This window comes from Onychostoma macrolepis, chromosome 02 (assembly GCF_012432095.1).
Source record: "Onychostoma macrolepis isolate SWU-2019 chromosome 02, ASM1243209v1, whole genome shotgun sequence".
NCBI classification, from domain to species: domain Eukaryota; kingdom Metazoa; phylum Chordata; class Actinopteri; order Cypriniformes; family Cyprinidae; genus Onychostoma; species Onychostoma macrolepis.
In genome coordinates this window covers 27,793,170-27,807,080 of record NC_081156.1, presented here as the reverse complement: position 1 = coordinate 27,807,080, position 13,911 = coordinate 27,793,170, and the positions used below count along the sequence as shown (strand labels likewise).

The 13,911-nt window shown below is 37.7% G+C and overlaps 1 protein-coding gene, 1 long non-coding RNA gene and 1 pseudogene across 5 annotated transcripts; all 3 read left to right on the top strand.

The window, feature by feature from the left end:
* The first annotated feature begins 59 nt into the window (after positions 1 to 59).
* On the top strand, positions 60 to 973 carry LOC131528599 (E3 ubiquitin/ISG15 ligase TRIM25-like; annotated as a pseudogene).
* A 512-nt stretch (positions 974 to 1,485) lies between these two features.
* Positions 1,486 to 5,900, top strand: LOC131551969 (uncharacterized). The gene is made up of 4 exons (XR_009273859.1): positions 1,486 to 1,619; positions 2,222 to 2,287; positions 3,709 to 3,828; positions 4,274 to 5,900. It is a non-coding gene; the product is annotated as an uncharacterized LOC131551969 (long non-coding RNA).
* A 2,119-nt stretch (positions 5,901 to 8,019) lies between these two features.
* On the top strand, positions 8,020 to 13,780 carry LOC131551692 (tripartite motif-containing protein 16-like). Of its 4 annotated transcripts, XM_058794753.1 has the most exons (7): positions 8,020 to 9,512; positions 9,648 to 9,743; positions 9,952 to 10,185; positions 10,314 to 10,473; positions 11,813 to 11,872; positions 12,087 to 12,283; positions 13,106 to 13,298. In XM_058794753.1, the coding sequence occupies exons 1-7, from the start codon at positions 8,922 to 8,924 to the stop codon at positions 13,109 to 13,111; spliced, it is 1,344 nt and encodes a 447-aa protein (XP_058650736.1). In that variant the 5' UTR covers positions 8,020 to 8,921; the 3' UTR covers positions 13,112 to 13,298. The 4 variants fall into 4 exon arrangements, with proteins under 4 accessions (XP_058650736.1, XP_058650753.1, XP_058650726.1 ...); XM_058794770.1 differs by lacking the exons at positions 12,087 to 12,283; positions 13,106 to 13,298 and adding an exon at positions 13,347 to 13,780; XM_058794743.1 differs by lacking the exon at positions 13,106 to 13,298 and having other exon boundaries at positions 12,087 to 13,035.
* Positions 13,781 to 13,911: the final 131 nt, after the last annotated feature.

Here is a 13,911-nt window from a genome sequence, read left to right as displayed (position 1 = left end):
ATGTTTCTTTGTGCATTTACTGTTTCTGTTGATGAACTGCTGTGTCTGTGCTCAGTAAAATGGCAGAATCCAATATTTCAGTTGCTCCGGATCAGTTCAGCTGTTCAGTCTGTCTGGATCTACTGAAAGATCCAGTGACCCTTACCTGTGGACACAGTTACTATATGAGCTGTATTACAGGCTGCTGGGATCAGAAGAGAGTCTACAGCTGTCCTCAGTGCAGACAGACCTTCACTCCAAACTTGTTTTAGGTAAAAACACCATGCTGGCTGAAGTGCTGGAGAAACTCAAGGAGAACAAACTAAGCTGCCTGTCCTGTTCAGTGTTACTCTGGATTTGGAGATGTGGAGTGTGACGTCTGTACTGGGGACAAAAACAAAGCCATCAAGTCCTGTCTGGACTGTCTGAACTCTTACTGTCAAAATCATCTTGAACAACATGAGACTTTCTTCAAAGGTAAGAGACACAATCTAATGGACGCCACTGGACGACTGCAGGAGATGATCTGCCCTCAACATGATAAACTGCTGGAGATTTTCTGTCGTACAGATCAGCAGTGCATATGTTATCCTTGTACAATGGATGAACACAAAAACCACAAGACTGTGGTGTGTCTGAACTCTTACTGTCAAAATCACCGTGAACAACATCCCTTACGAAATAAAAATATGTGTGAATATATTGGAAGATATAATGTGATATATGGGACTCTTATATTTTTCACTATTCTGCAATATATGCATGAACCATGTATAGACATATATTGATATATATATATATATATATATATATATATATATATATATATTTAGCAATAAGACAGAAAAAATACAGTAGCCTACTACATAGCTTTATTGAAACACTCATTCCTTTTATTAACACATGGGTTTACATACTAAATTAAATGTCTCAAAAATACATTCCCAATATGCCTACAAAGGTCCCCAATTCTATACAGATTCAGGCAAATTAACGACCACATTTAATCATTCAGCAGACACTTTTATCCAAAGCGACTTGAATGAGGACAATAGCAATCAAACCAACAAAAGAGCAATAATATGTAAGTGCTGTGATAATCTCGGTTAGCCTAAGGCAGTACATGTAGCAAGTATGAATATATTAGGGCTGTCAATCGATTTTTTTTCTCTCGCGCAATTAATCGCATGATTGTCATGAGTTAACTCGTGATTAGTCGCAACTTAATCGCACATTTTTATTTGTTCTAAATGTACCTTAAATTAATACTTTTCAAGTTTTTAATACTCTAATCAACATGGGCATGGACAAATATGGATGCTTTATGCAAATGTATGTTTATTATTACTGAAACCATAATATAGAGCACTAAGAGTAGGCCTATACTCTAAAAAATGCTGGGTTGAGTCTCTTGGGTCATTTTGTTGGGATATTTTAGCACATTTTAAACACTGCTGGGTAGTTTCAATATTCCAGGTGTTGAGTTAAACCTGCTGGGTTGCAATGCTGGGTTGTTTCAGCCCAGCGCTGAGTTACGACCTTTGCGCCTTTAAGAACTTTCTAAAGTTTATTAAATCGCTCCCTTAACTGTCATTTTGAAAGGACAACGGGGCAAAGCCACTGGTTTCAACTGTTTTAAGGTAAGTTAGTATATATAATGTTTCCATTAATAATTATTTTAAATTGGCGAACTTTTTTCGCGGCAACATATTGTTAAACTTCTACAGGCCAACATTAGTTATGTTAAATGAGGAACAGTTTAACCTCAGGCCATTCTACATATACTGGCATGTTATCTGAGACGACAGATTAATACAGTTTTATTAAGTATCAGACAGTGACGGGAGGCTGAAATATGTGAATATTTGTGAAAATAGAGGAAAGAGTCGTTTCTGTCACTGAAAATCGAATTTAACGATGTGAGTCAAATGAGTTAAAATAAGTGAATTCGACATTCTGCTCTAATGTAAACGCCTGCAATTGTCCATATCGACATGTAAATCACATACAAAGTACGTACAATGTCGTCGGACCGCAGGTCTAAAAGAACCGACGATCCGGTTCAAATAAACCGGTTCATCAATTCTCGAACAAAGTGATTCCAGACGTCGCGCACAGCGAGTGCTGTAGGCCGCCTTAGTGAGTTGATTTGATGCTTGTGTGGTTTATAAAGTCTTTTTACATACATAAATAAAGGTTTTTGGTAAGTAATATAATTCAAAATGTCTTTTTTTCTTGTCAGAAAAGCACATGGATACATTCCTGAGAGAAAAATCCATCGAGTGCAGTCTTATCGAGACGTTTAACGGTAAGTTCATGTTTATTATACATTTTACAGATTTGACCAGTGTTGGGCTAGTTACTCAAAGAATGTAATATATTACTCCTTTCAAAAGTAATGTTGTTACTTTACTTATTACTTTCTGGCAACAGTAATTAGTTACGCACTACTAGTTACATTACTTTTTCTTCACGCCCCACAGAAGTTGTAACTGTGTATCTTCCAGATAAAATTCTTCTAGAATGTTACTAACAACATATTTCTGCCTCATCATTTGACCAAAATCCACATTGGATCGCCGTCAGAAGTTATTACAAACACTCAATAGTGATTGATATTAGCATTCAAGTAGAAGTGTTGTATTCATCTCATTAATTTTCATGTGTAGCTTGAAGCTAATTTTTCCGTTACCCATATGCAATTAAATTTCGTTATGTATTTTATCAAATCACATGAGTTTGTAAGAAACTGTTTAATTTTCCAAAAATATTTTTAATTATATTAATGTAATGTACCACATGCTGATCAGAGGGATGTAATGCCAGAGTAAAGTAAAGCCACAACTTACACAACAGATCTTTTTCCTGACAAAATCAATATAATGCAATATTTCTATCTGCTGAATGTAAGCTTTTCCATATTCCAAGCTTTCCTGCTGCACTGGGGACATCACATGCATGTGCCAGTCATGAAAATTATGAAAATAAATCTAGGAATTATTTGATTGTTAGATTTTAAATCAGCAGGGGTTGAGGCATCAAAAGTAACTAAGATATTTTATGGAAAGTAACTGTACTATTATTACTGAAATCTTATTAGTAATTAGTTACACTACTAGTTACTGCAAAAACTAATATTATTACAGTAACTAAATTACTAGTAACTAGTTACTGCCCAACACTGGATTTTACATACATGATTGTTAATAATATGTTAGTTTCGTGCCATAGTTAAAGCTGCACTTTGTAACTTTGTGTTCAGAATGTACAGAATTTATAAAATGAGCGAATACATCATACCCATTTTCCAAATCGTGTTTTTGAATTGTACTGAACCACTTTGGTACACCTATATAAAAGTGTTTATATATGGACTATTTTAAAGCTGCGGAGTAACCCAGTACCTGCGTGACTTGTCATAGAAATTTCTGTGTATGCGTATATGCAGTGTGATCTCCGGTATCTGTGTGCCAGTGACTGTGCATGTGTGTTTTGATATAGCCAGTGTATTAATATAAAACTGTGATTATACTGACTGGAACATCCTATTGATTACACAGTTAGAAAGCACACCTTTCAGCCAATCAGTATAGCATTCAGCTTCTGTAGAGCTACTCATAGGTGAATTTAACTCATAATCATGATTAACTCAATTTCATGATGAACTTCACACAGTTACTGAATCATTGCTATTAAAACAATCTGTATATTGTTTACTTTATTTTATAGGTTGGAACAAATATGGTGGAATTCTTTAACCGGGCAGAGTCCACAAAACCCCATCTATTTGTCATGGCAATTTGAAATTGCCAGCAGATCTCCCAGGCATTGATCATAATCAATGGACAGGTAAGGATATTCTGGACAATTTTCAAAAGGAATTGCAAATTGTATTTTCAATTGCATTTTAACACAAGTGGACGCATAAATTGTGATAGTCCAAACATAATTGAAAATCTTGCATTACCGTTTGCATTTTCGCTTTTGTGAACTCACAGTGACTGCCACATTTCAAATGGAAAAGCAACTGTAACTGTATTTCTCTTGTCTTACAAGTAATGAGCCTGTCATATTTAAATAGCAATATTAATTGCCACGTCTGCTTTTTCACCATGTCGCACATGTAACCTGCCAAAACTGAAAATGGAATCGCAATTACTTTAGCATTTGAATTTCCAATGCCTCACATGGACACCTGTCAATCCATGTCAGGGGTGCATGACAAGGGCCGATGTACTTGTTCTTATGATGCATCTAAGCTAACATTAGTCTGCTTCATTCTTATTCTGAGGAGACCGAAGCCACCCGGATCCAGTCCGTATCCAGATCAGATGGTGGATCAGCACCTAGCGATGACCTCGACAGCTCTGAATGTCAGCGAAGACCACGTCACCTCAGCAGCCATCGGCACGAGGTCACGGGAACCAGATGAGTCCTCTACACAATCTGACTCTGCTGCAGTTGGAATTGGACTGCTGGTTCGTCTGGCCAGAGCAGAACTGGCCCCTCGACTGAGCCTGGTTTCTCCCAAGTTTTTTTTTCACCATTTTTGTCACCGATGGAGTTTTGGTTCCTTGCCGCTGTCGCCTCTGGCTTGCTTAGATGGGGACACTTAATTTCCAGCGATATCTTCAGCTTGAAAGCACAGATACTATTTGAACTGAACTGAGCTGGACCATAAATCACTGAATCAATGATGAACTGACTTTAACTGAAAATTGAGTGTTTACTGTTGTCCTTTTGCATTTACACACTATTTTCCGATTTAATACTGTAAAGCTGCTTTGACATTGTATTTTTTTAAATATGACAGGCTCATTACTCATAATACATGGAAAATACAGTTTCAAATGGACTTTGCTTTTCCATTTGTAATTTGGCAGTCACTGTGCATTTGTGAAAACGCAAACAGTAATGCAAGATTTGCAATTGTGTTTGGATTATGTCACAATTTGTCACATGTGGAAAACACAATTGAAAATATAATTTGCAATTCCTTTTGAAAATTGCCTGGAATAACGACATGTGGGTGAGTAATTAATGACAGAATTGTCATTTGTAGGTGAACTATACCTTTAACTACACTAAGTAGTGCGCATCTACCTAGGAGTCTTTACTTGATATAAATTTTAGGACATCTTTAAATGATTTTGCATTCTCTTTCTTTTTAAATTATAATTGTCAATGTCATTTCACTGTGTATTTAAATAGTTAAACATGTCAAAATGTAATAGTTAAACAGTTAAACGGACACATGTCATTCAGAACTAATTTTCTTATTTATTGCAACTGTATTTCTATGATTTTTGCATTTTCTGGACAAAAAGAAAGAAAGAAAATTGCATGTTTGTCATTGCAAATTTGAACACATTTGTGAACATCAATTAGCATTAAAAATAATTTTTAACAGTCTAAATAACCTGTATTCTTCATTATTTATTAATCCATGATTGTCTTGTTAAGCATAGGCAATTATGAGAATAACCCAGCAAGAATAACCCAGAAACACAAAAATGCAAACACATAAATGGTAAAAATGACTATATCTTGGATTTTCCCAACAACCCAGCCTGCTGGGTTAAAATGTGTAAACCAGCATGCTGGGTTACTTTAACCCAACATGTGTTCTGTCCAATATTTACCCAGCGCTGGGTTGCCAATTGGGTTATTTTTAACCCAGCCATTTTTAGACATGTGTCAAAGGTCATAGATGTTTTCAAAGAACTTGTTCATGTCTACTAGACACATATAAAAAGAAATCCCAGGTTCCCATTACTTCTCTTTCTTTGCACTGAGCAATTTACTTACACAAACCTGTTTACATTTTTGCACAACAGGGCAGCTCACCTCTTCTAAATTTGCAAAATGTACATTTATTATTAGATTTATTTGCCTCTCTGTGCCCACATACTGTATTTTGATGCAGCTAAACTCTCAATAAAACTGTTTTCATTGGTATATTTTACTGTTTCTGTTGTCAGACAATGGAATGAATATGAAACAGTGACTGAAACGTGACCCATTAAGACTACATAACCATCTCTCCCTTACAAGATGTTAACCTGTACAAAATCCTGATAATCGAGCCATCGTCTGATGAAATCAAATACAATGTCAATGTCAATTTATAGCACTATTAAAAACAACCATGGGTTGACCAATGTGCTGCACAATAAAAGCAATTCAAATAAGACAATGCAAAGCAATTTCTAAAAAAAAAACAAAAAAAACAATTGAAATTCAAAGTACTTATTGATAAAATGCCAATTCAAAAAGGTAGGTTTTCAACATGGATTTAAAAACAGATAGTGAAGGTGCAGATCTAATACAGAGGGGCAGAGCATTCCACAATCTAGGTGCAGCAACTGAGAAAGCGCGGTCACCCCTGCATTTCAACTTCGACTTTGGGACGCATAATAATCGCTGGTTGGACGACCGGAGAGACAAGAGGGGCCGATGTTCAATCAATAATTCTGATAGATAGGCAGGGGCCAAACCGTTTAATGATTTAAACACTAAAAGAAGAATTTTAAAATTGACTCTATAGCACACAGGCAACCAGTGCAGAGAGCATAAAACTGGTGTAACATGATCCCGTTTTTTGGTACTCGTTAAAAGCCTAGCGGCTGCATTTTGAACTAACTGCAGACGGGATAGGGCTGACTGACCAATCCCGAAATACAGCGAGTTGCAGTAGTCTAATCTAGAAGTAATAAAGGCATGAAATAATTTTTCAGAATTTTTACTAGACAGGATAGGTTTTACTTTTGCTAGAAGTCGAAGCTGAAAAAAGCAGGACTTAACCACTGTATTTATCTGTCTGTCAAATTTTAAACCATCATCAAAAATGACACCCAGATTTCTTACCCAAGGCTTCACAAAAGAAGTTAAATCACCAAGATTTACTATCGGTGTACTACGAGAGTCTGACGGAACAAACACAATTATTTCAGTTTTACTCTCATTGAAATTAAGAAAATTTAAAGACAACCAGGCTTTCACATCAGACAGGCATGACATAAGTGTTTCCAAACCACTTGAACTCTATTTAAAGGGCAAATAGATTTGGGTGTCGTCTGCATAGCAATGGAAAGACAGACCATGCTTCCTAAATATAGAACCCAATGGGAGCATATACAATGAAAAAAGAATAGGAGCCAATATGGATCCCTGGGGAACACCACATGACAAAGAAGCTACTTTAGATGAGAGATCACCAATATTAACTCCAAAACTACGATTAGAGAAATATGATTTAAACCATTCAAGAGCACTTCCTTTTATGCCTACACGGTGCTCCACAGTGTCGAAAGCAGCGCTCAAGTCTAGGAGCACAAGCACAGCATGATCCCCAGCATCACCAGTTAGTAGAATATCATTTAAAACCTTCAGAAGTGCAGTCTCAGTCGAGTGGTGTTTTCTAAAGCCTGATTGAAAGACTTCAAAGATCTTATTTTCATCAAAAAAACTTGTTTCAGGAAATAAGGAGGAATAGCATAAATGGGGGAGCCAGATGGCTTTAACTGACACACTATGTCTTGGAGATGTAAAAAAGAAATAGGTTCAAACTGGCTGAACTCAACAACACAGACTGAAGAAATAGAAGGATCCAAAACAGGTGGAGATATCCCCAACCTGATATCACTAATCTTATTAATAAAAAATCTAAGAAAGTCATCACACAAAGTATTTGACACATCTGGGTGCTCACAAACAGTTGGATTGACAACAGCATTAAAAATAGTAAAAAGAGTTTTAGGTCTGTGGTAATTCTTTTCAATAATTGCCGTGAAGTACTTGGATTTTGCTGCTCTGACATAAGAATACACATAAGATAATGACAATAGCTGTGCTGTGATTTCAGCTATACTTGGGCTAAAGGACTAAGAAAGGACTAAACTCCCTGTAGTCTCCAGCTCCTCTAGAATAGGGGTGTATGTGGATCACGGTGCAGGAACTCTGTCCTTCTACAGCGTCTCTGACACAATGACCCTCATTCACAGAGTCCAGACCACATTCACTCAGCCTCTCTATCCTGGGTTTAGAGTTTATACTACATTTGGATCAGTTTCAAAAGTAAAATGGTGTGAATTTAACTGTATTGATGGTACAAAGAATCATGTTTGAGGTCAGTGGTAAATTAGTATCAGTGAAATGCTGATTTGGAGTCTTTTCTTTTGATTACCAGATCAATAAATCAATGCACTATGTGAACTGCTGTCAGTGAAATAACATGAGATTTTATTATTGTGTAAATCATAGATTGATTAGATTAATGTTAATAAAGATAGACTATAATAAAAAGATAAATGTTGAAATATTATCATTGACACCAACAGTAGATATAATACTGTAATGTGGACTTAATTTACTTGCTTAATGTAAATAAAACAAATTAGAAGCATGAGAGGCATTTTGTTGTTTCCGTCAATCATTAACACGTATATTCACTGAGTGTATTTAGAAGTTCCTCTTTCTCTTAAAATATTAAACATTTATTAAACAACAGTGTGATAATACAGTTGATTCATTGTAGGGACCATTAGTAAACAGTCAGAGGAAATATTTTGATGATCAACATTAGTATTAGAGGGCAGTAGAGCATTAGATTGCAACGTTACATGAGAGATCAACTATTAACAATATATTTTTAATTTTATGTGTAACAGACATCGAAACCTTCATCTCACCATCTCTCTCTCTCTTGCTTTCCCTCTCTTTCTCTCTCTCTTGGCCACTCCAAAGACTGAAAGGGACTTTGGCCACTCCTTCTTTCAGTTCAGTGAAAGTGAAACTCATCACTACTTCCTGCTCAGTCTGCATGTGGGATTCAGCAGTTTTGTGGGTGTTTTTTTCTTTCTTGTTTTTGTTTGTTTGTTTTTATTTTAGTTTTTTCGTTTCTAAGAGCTAGGTTGACTGCAAGTCATTGTTTGTGCAGTAAAATGGCAGTATCTAGTGTTTCTTTGGCTCATGATCAGTTCAGCTGTTCAATCTGTCTGGATCTACTGAAGGATCCTGTGGCCATTCCCTGTGGACACAGTTACTGTATGAGCTGTATTACAGGCTGCTGGGATCAGGATGATCAGAAGAGAGTCTACAGCTGTCCTCAGTGCAGACAGACCTTCACTCCAAGACCTGTTTTAGGTAAAAACACCATGCTGGATGAAGTGCTGGAGAAACTCAAGAAGACAAAACTACAAGCTGCCTGTCCTGTTCAGTGTTACTCTGGATCTGGAGATGTGGAGTGTGATGTCTGTACTGGGGACAAAAACAAAGCCATCAAGTCCTGTCTGGACTGTCTGAACTCTTACTGTCAAAATCATCTTGAACAACATGAGACTTTCTTCAAAGGTAAGAGACACAATCTAATGGACGCCACTGGACGACTGCAGGAGATGATCTGCCCTCAACATGATAAACTGCTGGAGATTTTCTGTCGTACAGATCAGCAGTGCATATGTTATCCTTGTACAATGGATGAACACAAAAACCACAAGACTGTATCAGCTGCAGCAGAGAGGACTGAGAAACAGGTATGAGCTCCAATGCAAATATTAATATAATTTGCAATAGATAAACTGCTAAATTAAATTTTAAGTTTAAAGTTATTGGATTACAAACACATAGCCTATATTGAACAACAAACAACTGTCTCTGTTTTCCAACAGAGACAGTTGGAGGAAACCCAGAGAAAATTCCGCCAGAGAATCCAGGAGAGACAGAAGGAGCTTGAGGAGCTGAAAGAGGCTGTAGAGTCTCACAAGGTGAGTTTTGAGCAGAAGAACAACTGCTGGCTGCTGAAGAGCTGTTTGAGACTCAGTTAGGACTCTCCTCCAGTCAGTCAGTGAGGAGCCAGTGCTGGAGCTCTTTCAGTCCCACTGAAGCTCACTGTGGAGAGCAGGCTGTGAGGCAGCAGTAAGAGCTGAGTGAATGGACTGATTCTGATGCTTCTCTCTCTGTGTGTCCTAACAGCGCTCTGCACAGACAGCAGTGGAGGACAGTGAGAGGATCTTTACTGATCTGATCCGCTGCATTGAGAGAAGCCGCTCTGAGGTGACACGGCTGATCAGAGATCAGGAAAAGGCTGAAGTGAGTCGAGCTGAAGAACAACTGAAGCGACTGGAGCAGGAGATTGAAGATCTGAGGAGGAGAGACGCTGAGCTGGAGCAGCTTTCACACACAGACAATCACATCCATTTCCTCCAGGTAACAGAGATCTGATGAACAGGACAGTGGTCTTTAGGAAGGGAAGAGCGTGTTATACAGAGATTGTGTTTCTATCAAATGTTTCTGTGTCTTTAGCTGGTGTTTCTCTTGTGTCTTTGTCTGTGCAGAGTTTCCAGTCTCTCTCTGTTCCTCTTGGATCTACAGACTCACCCAGCATCACTGTCAGTTCTCGTCTCTCTTTTGATGATGTTGGTAGATCTGTTTCTCATCTGAGAGAGAAACTGGAGCATTTCTGCCGAGAGGAGATAGAAAAGATATCTGGTAAACGTAAGTAGTGGATCATTTATGTACTTTCAGTAAAAATTAAATATTAAATAGACGTACATTCATTGTTCTCTGTACATTTATTAAAGGGCACCTATTATGCCGCTTTTTACAAGATGTAATATAAGTCTCAGGTGTCCCCACAATGTGTCTTTGAAGTTTTAGCTCAAATTACCCCACAGATCATTTATTATGTCATTTTGAAAATGCCTATTTTGAGTGGAAGCAGAAACACGCTGTTTTAGTGCATGTCTCTTTAATGAGCTGCTGCTCCCTGCCCCTTTTTTCAGAATAGGGAGGTGCCTTTTCAGCTTAGCTGATAAAAAAACATCTGTTTGGTTTTGATTATCATGTCTATCATGCTGAAATCATGGTAGTTTTAAAGCCATATTAGTTTAAACTTCTGATAGACGGTTTTCTGAGCGCACACATCCAAAGCATGCTTATAGAAAGCAGCTGCACATGGCATGTGAGTACTAAATTCACATACGAGTTTATGTAAAAACACGCATAAGTTACAAAAAGACTGTCGGTTATGTTTGTGATGGTAAACATCTGGACAGAAATCGCATGTTTATATTAGATCTGTGCATTAACTGACAGCAGTGTAATATACAGTAACTAAACTGTGGTCTATGCTATTAATATGATCCAAAGAATAAAATAAAAGCAGAGAATCACTTACTGCTCTGGACTATATAACATCTATAGCCTCAATAAGAAGACATTTCTTCTTCTTCTTCATTTCTTTAACTGGCGGGCTGGTGAAGAAGGCATTTCTTACATGAATGATGCTTTTAAATGCTCTAACGTGAAGATAAACATGGCGGATTGTGTGCAGCTCACTCAGGGCAGGGTCTCGGCTAGTTTACGGCAGTGTCAATCAACAATCGTGGGTGGGCAAATATAGGTCCCTGCAGGAAAGTAATGGGAGTTACCAGATCGGTGGGCGAGGCCAAAACAGAGGGGTGTTTTCGACCATGTTACCTGATTGGCTGACATCATAGTGACGGGTCGGTTTAGGGGTGGGGTCAGGTAAGGGGGATCATTTTCATTGCATGATTTAGAAACACCCAGCAGTTTGAAAACACCCACAAATTCAGAAATACCCACTTTTGCTCTGCAGAAACCTCAATCCTGGGTGGGGCTGGTAAAGTGTAACAGATTCTGTGATCGTTAAGCTCTGAGACACTGCTTGTGATTTATGGAGATTAAAAGAAAGTAGCAGGTGGATTTTTATCATTATATGGTGGTTGTGTACACACACTGCCAGCACACATGTATGTCCAAACAACATATAAAAGTGAATTTTGCATAATAGGTGTACTTTAATATTCCACAGTAACATACATTGAGATCTTTCCCGCACCTGAGCTCAAGACCAGGGAGGAATTTTTACAATGTAAGTCTCTACACACACACACACACACACACACACACACACACACACTGCAATAATTACATTGATTTATCCCATTATAATCTGACTGACATACATTTCTTCTTTTGTTAATCTTAAAGTTGAATAAAATAGGAAATAAAAATAAAACTCTTGCAACTGTTAATGTTTCAAATCATTATATCCTATTGTAGATTATTTGATTTGTTTCCATCAGATTCCTGCCAGTTCACTGTGGATATAAATACAGCACATAAAAGAATTTGTCTGTCTGAGGGGAACAGAGTGATTGAATACACTGACACAGACCAGTTGTATCTTGATCATCCAGACAGATTTTATACTGAAGAGCAGGTGTTGTGTAGAGAGAGTGTGTGTGGACGCTGTTACTGGGAGGTTGAGTGGAGTGGTAAGGTGGGTATATCAGTGTCATATAAGAGCATCAGCAGGAAGGGACAGGGAAATGAATGTATTTTTGGACGCAACACTCAGTCTTGGAGATTATTTTGCTCTCCCTCCACATGTTCATTCTGGTACAATAATAAAAAGACTAAACTCCCTGTAGTCTCCAGCTCCTCTAGAATAGGGGTGTATGTGGATCACAGTGCAGGAACTCTGTCCTTCTACAGCGTCTCTGACACAATGACCCTCATTCACAGTGTCCAGACCACATTCACTCAGCCTCTCTATGCTGGTTTTAGGGTTTATTTATTATTTGGATCATGCATTTCAAAAGTAAATCTATGTGAATTGAACTCAGTGGTTGAGAAAATCATGTTTGAGGTCAATGTAAAATCAGTGTCAGTGAAATGCTGAGTGGAGTCTTTGCTTTGTTTATTTCCAGATCAAAAAATCCACTATCTGATCTCCTGTCAGTGAAATAACATGACATTTTATTAGTGTGTAAATCGTAGTTTAATCAGATGAATTTATGTTTATATAGAAAGACTAGAAGAAAAGATGTGGAAATGTGGAAACCTCATCATTGACACCAACAGTAGAAATAATACTTGTAATGTAACTTAATTTACTTGGGCTGCTTGCTTAATGTAAATAAAACAAATTAGAAGCACAAAAGGCATTTTGTTGTGTTTCCTTCAGATAATACATATTCTTTGAGTGGGTCCTCTTTATCTTAAAATATTAAATGTTTATGAAACAATGCTGGATTAAACGATGACACTATAGAAAGACTTATACTTGAGTGAATATACCAATATTTATAATGTTTTCCAGAAATAATTGTGACAATTAGGTCTCATATTGTTGCTTCTGTCACTGCATCTCTGGATCTTCTCATTTTGCCTCAACAGGTTTACAGTAAGTCATTAATAATTTTAACCACAATGACTTTGACCAGACTTTATTTCAGTTAACTGAGCATTACATTAGCAACAATTTACACTTAACTAAGAATAATGGTCAAATTTATAACTATTAATATTCTAAAATAAGATCTTCTTTATGACGCATGCAGCCTACAAATACGACCTCTGGAGGATGCAGCCTTCCGTTTGAGAAACGGCCGTGAATTTGAATTGGAACAGTACTTGGGCGACGACTGACTTGACTTCACAAATCAACAAGAACACAAGTACAGACAAGAACGCATATTGGGGAACGGCCACTGTCTCCTCCATTATGACATAAAACATAAAAACAAAAATGAGCAATTCCGGCTCCAACTATCCTGTCAGGATGGCAGCTCTCCTCTCACACCATTGCTATGCGACAGGAGCGGCAATCGGGAACACCTGGTGGCACAATTAGGAAATCCTGCGAAGGCGGAGCGTCTCATGCACTTGGGAGGGTCCTTCCTGCACTTCGGAGGCGTGGCCTTCCAAGTCCGGGAACTTCGAAGTGTGTGCACTTAACTTTGGGACACAGCTGCAGCCTGCGGTGGACATCCAACCCCGCCCACATCTAAGCGTGACGTCACAAGCCACTCCCGTGTCCAAATACGTCACATTCTTATTATTTTGAAACAGGAAGAAGCATCAATAAGAAAATAAGTTGAATAATTGTTTGCAAAAAGAAGCTAA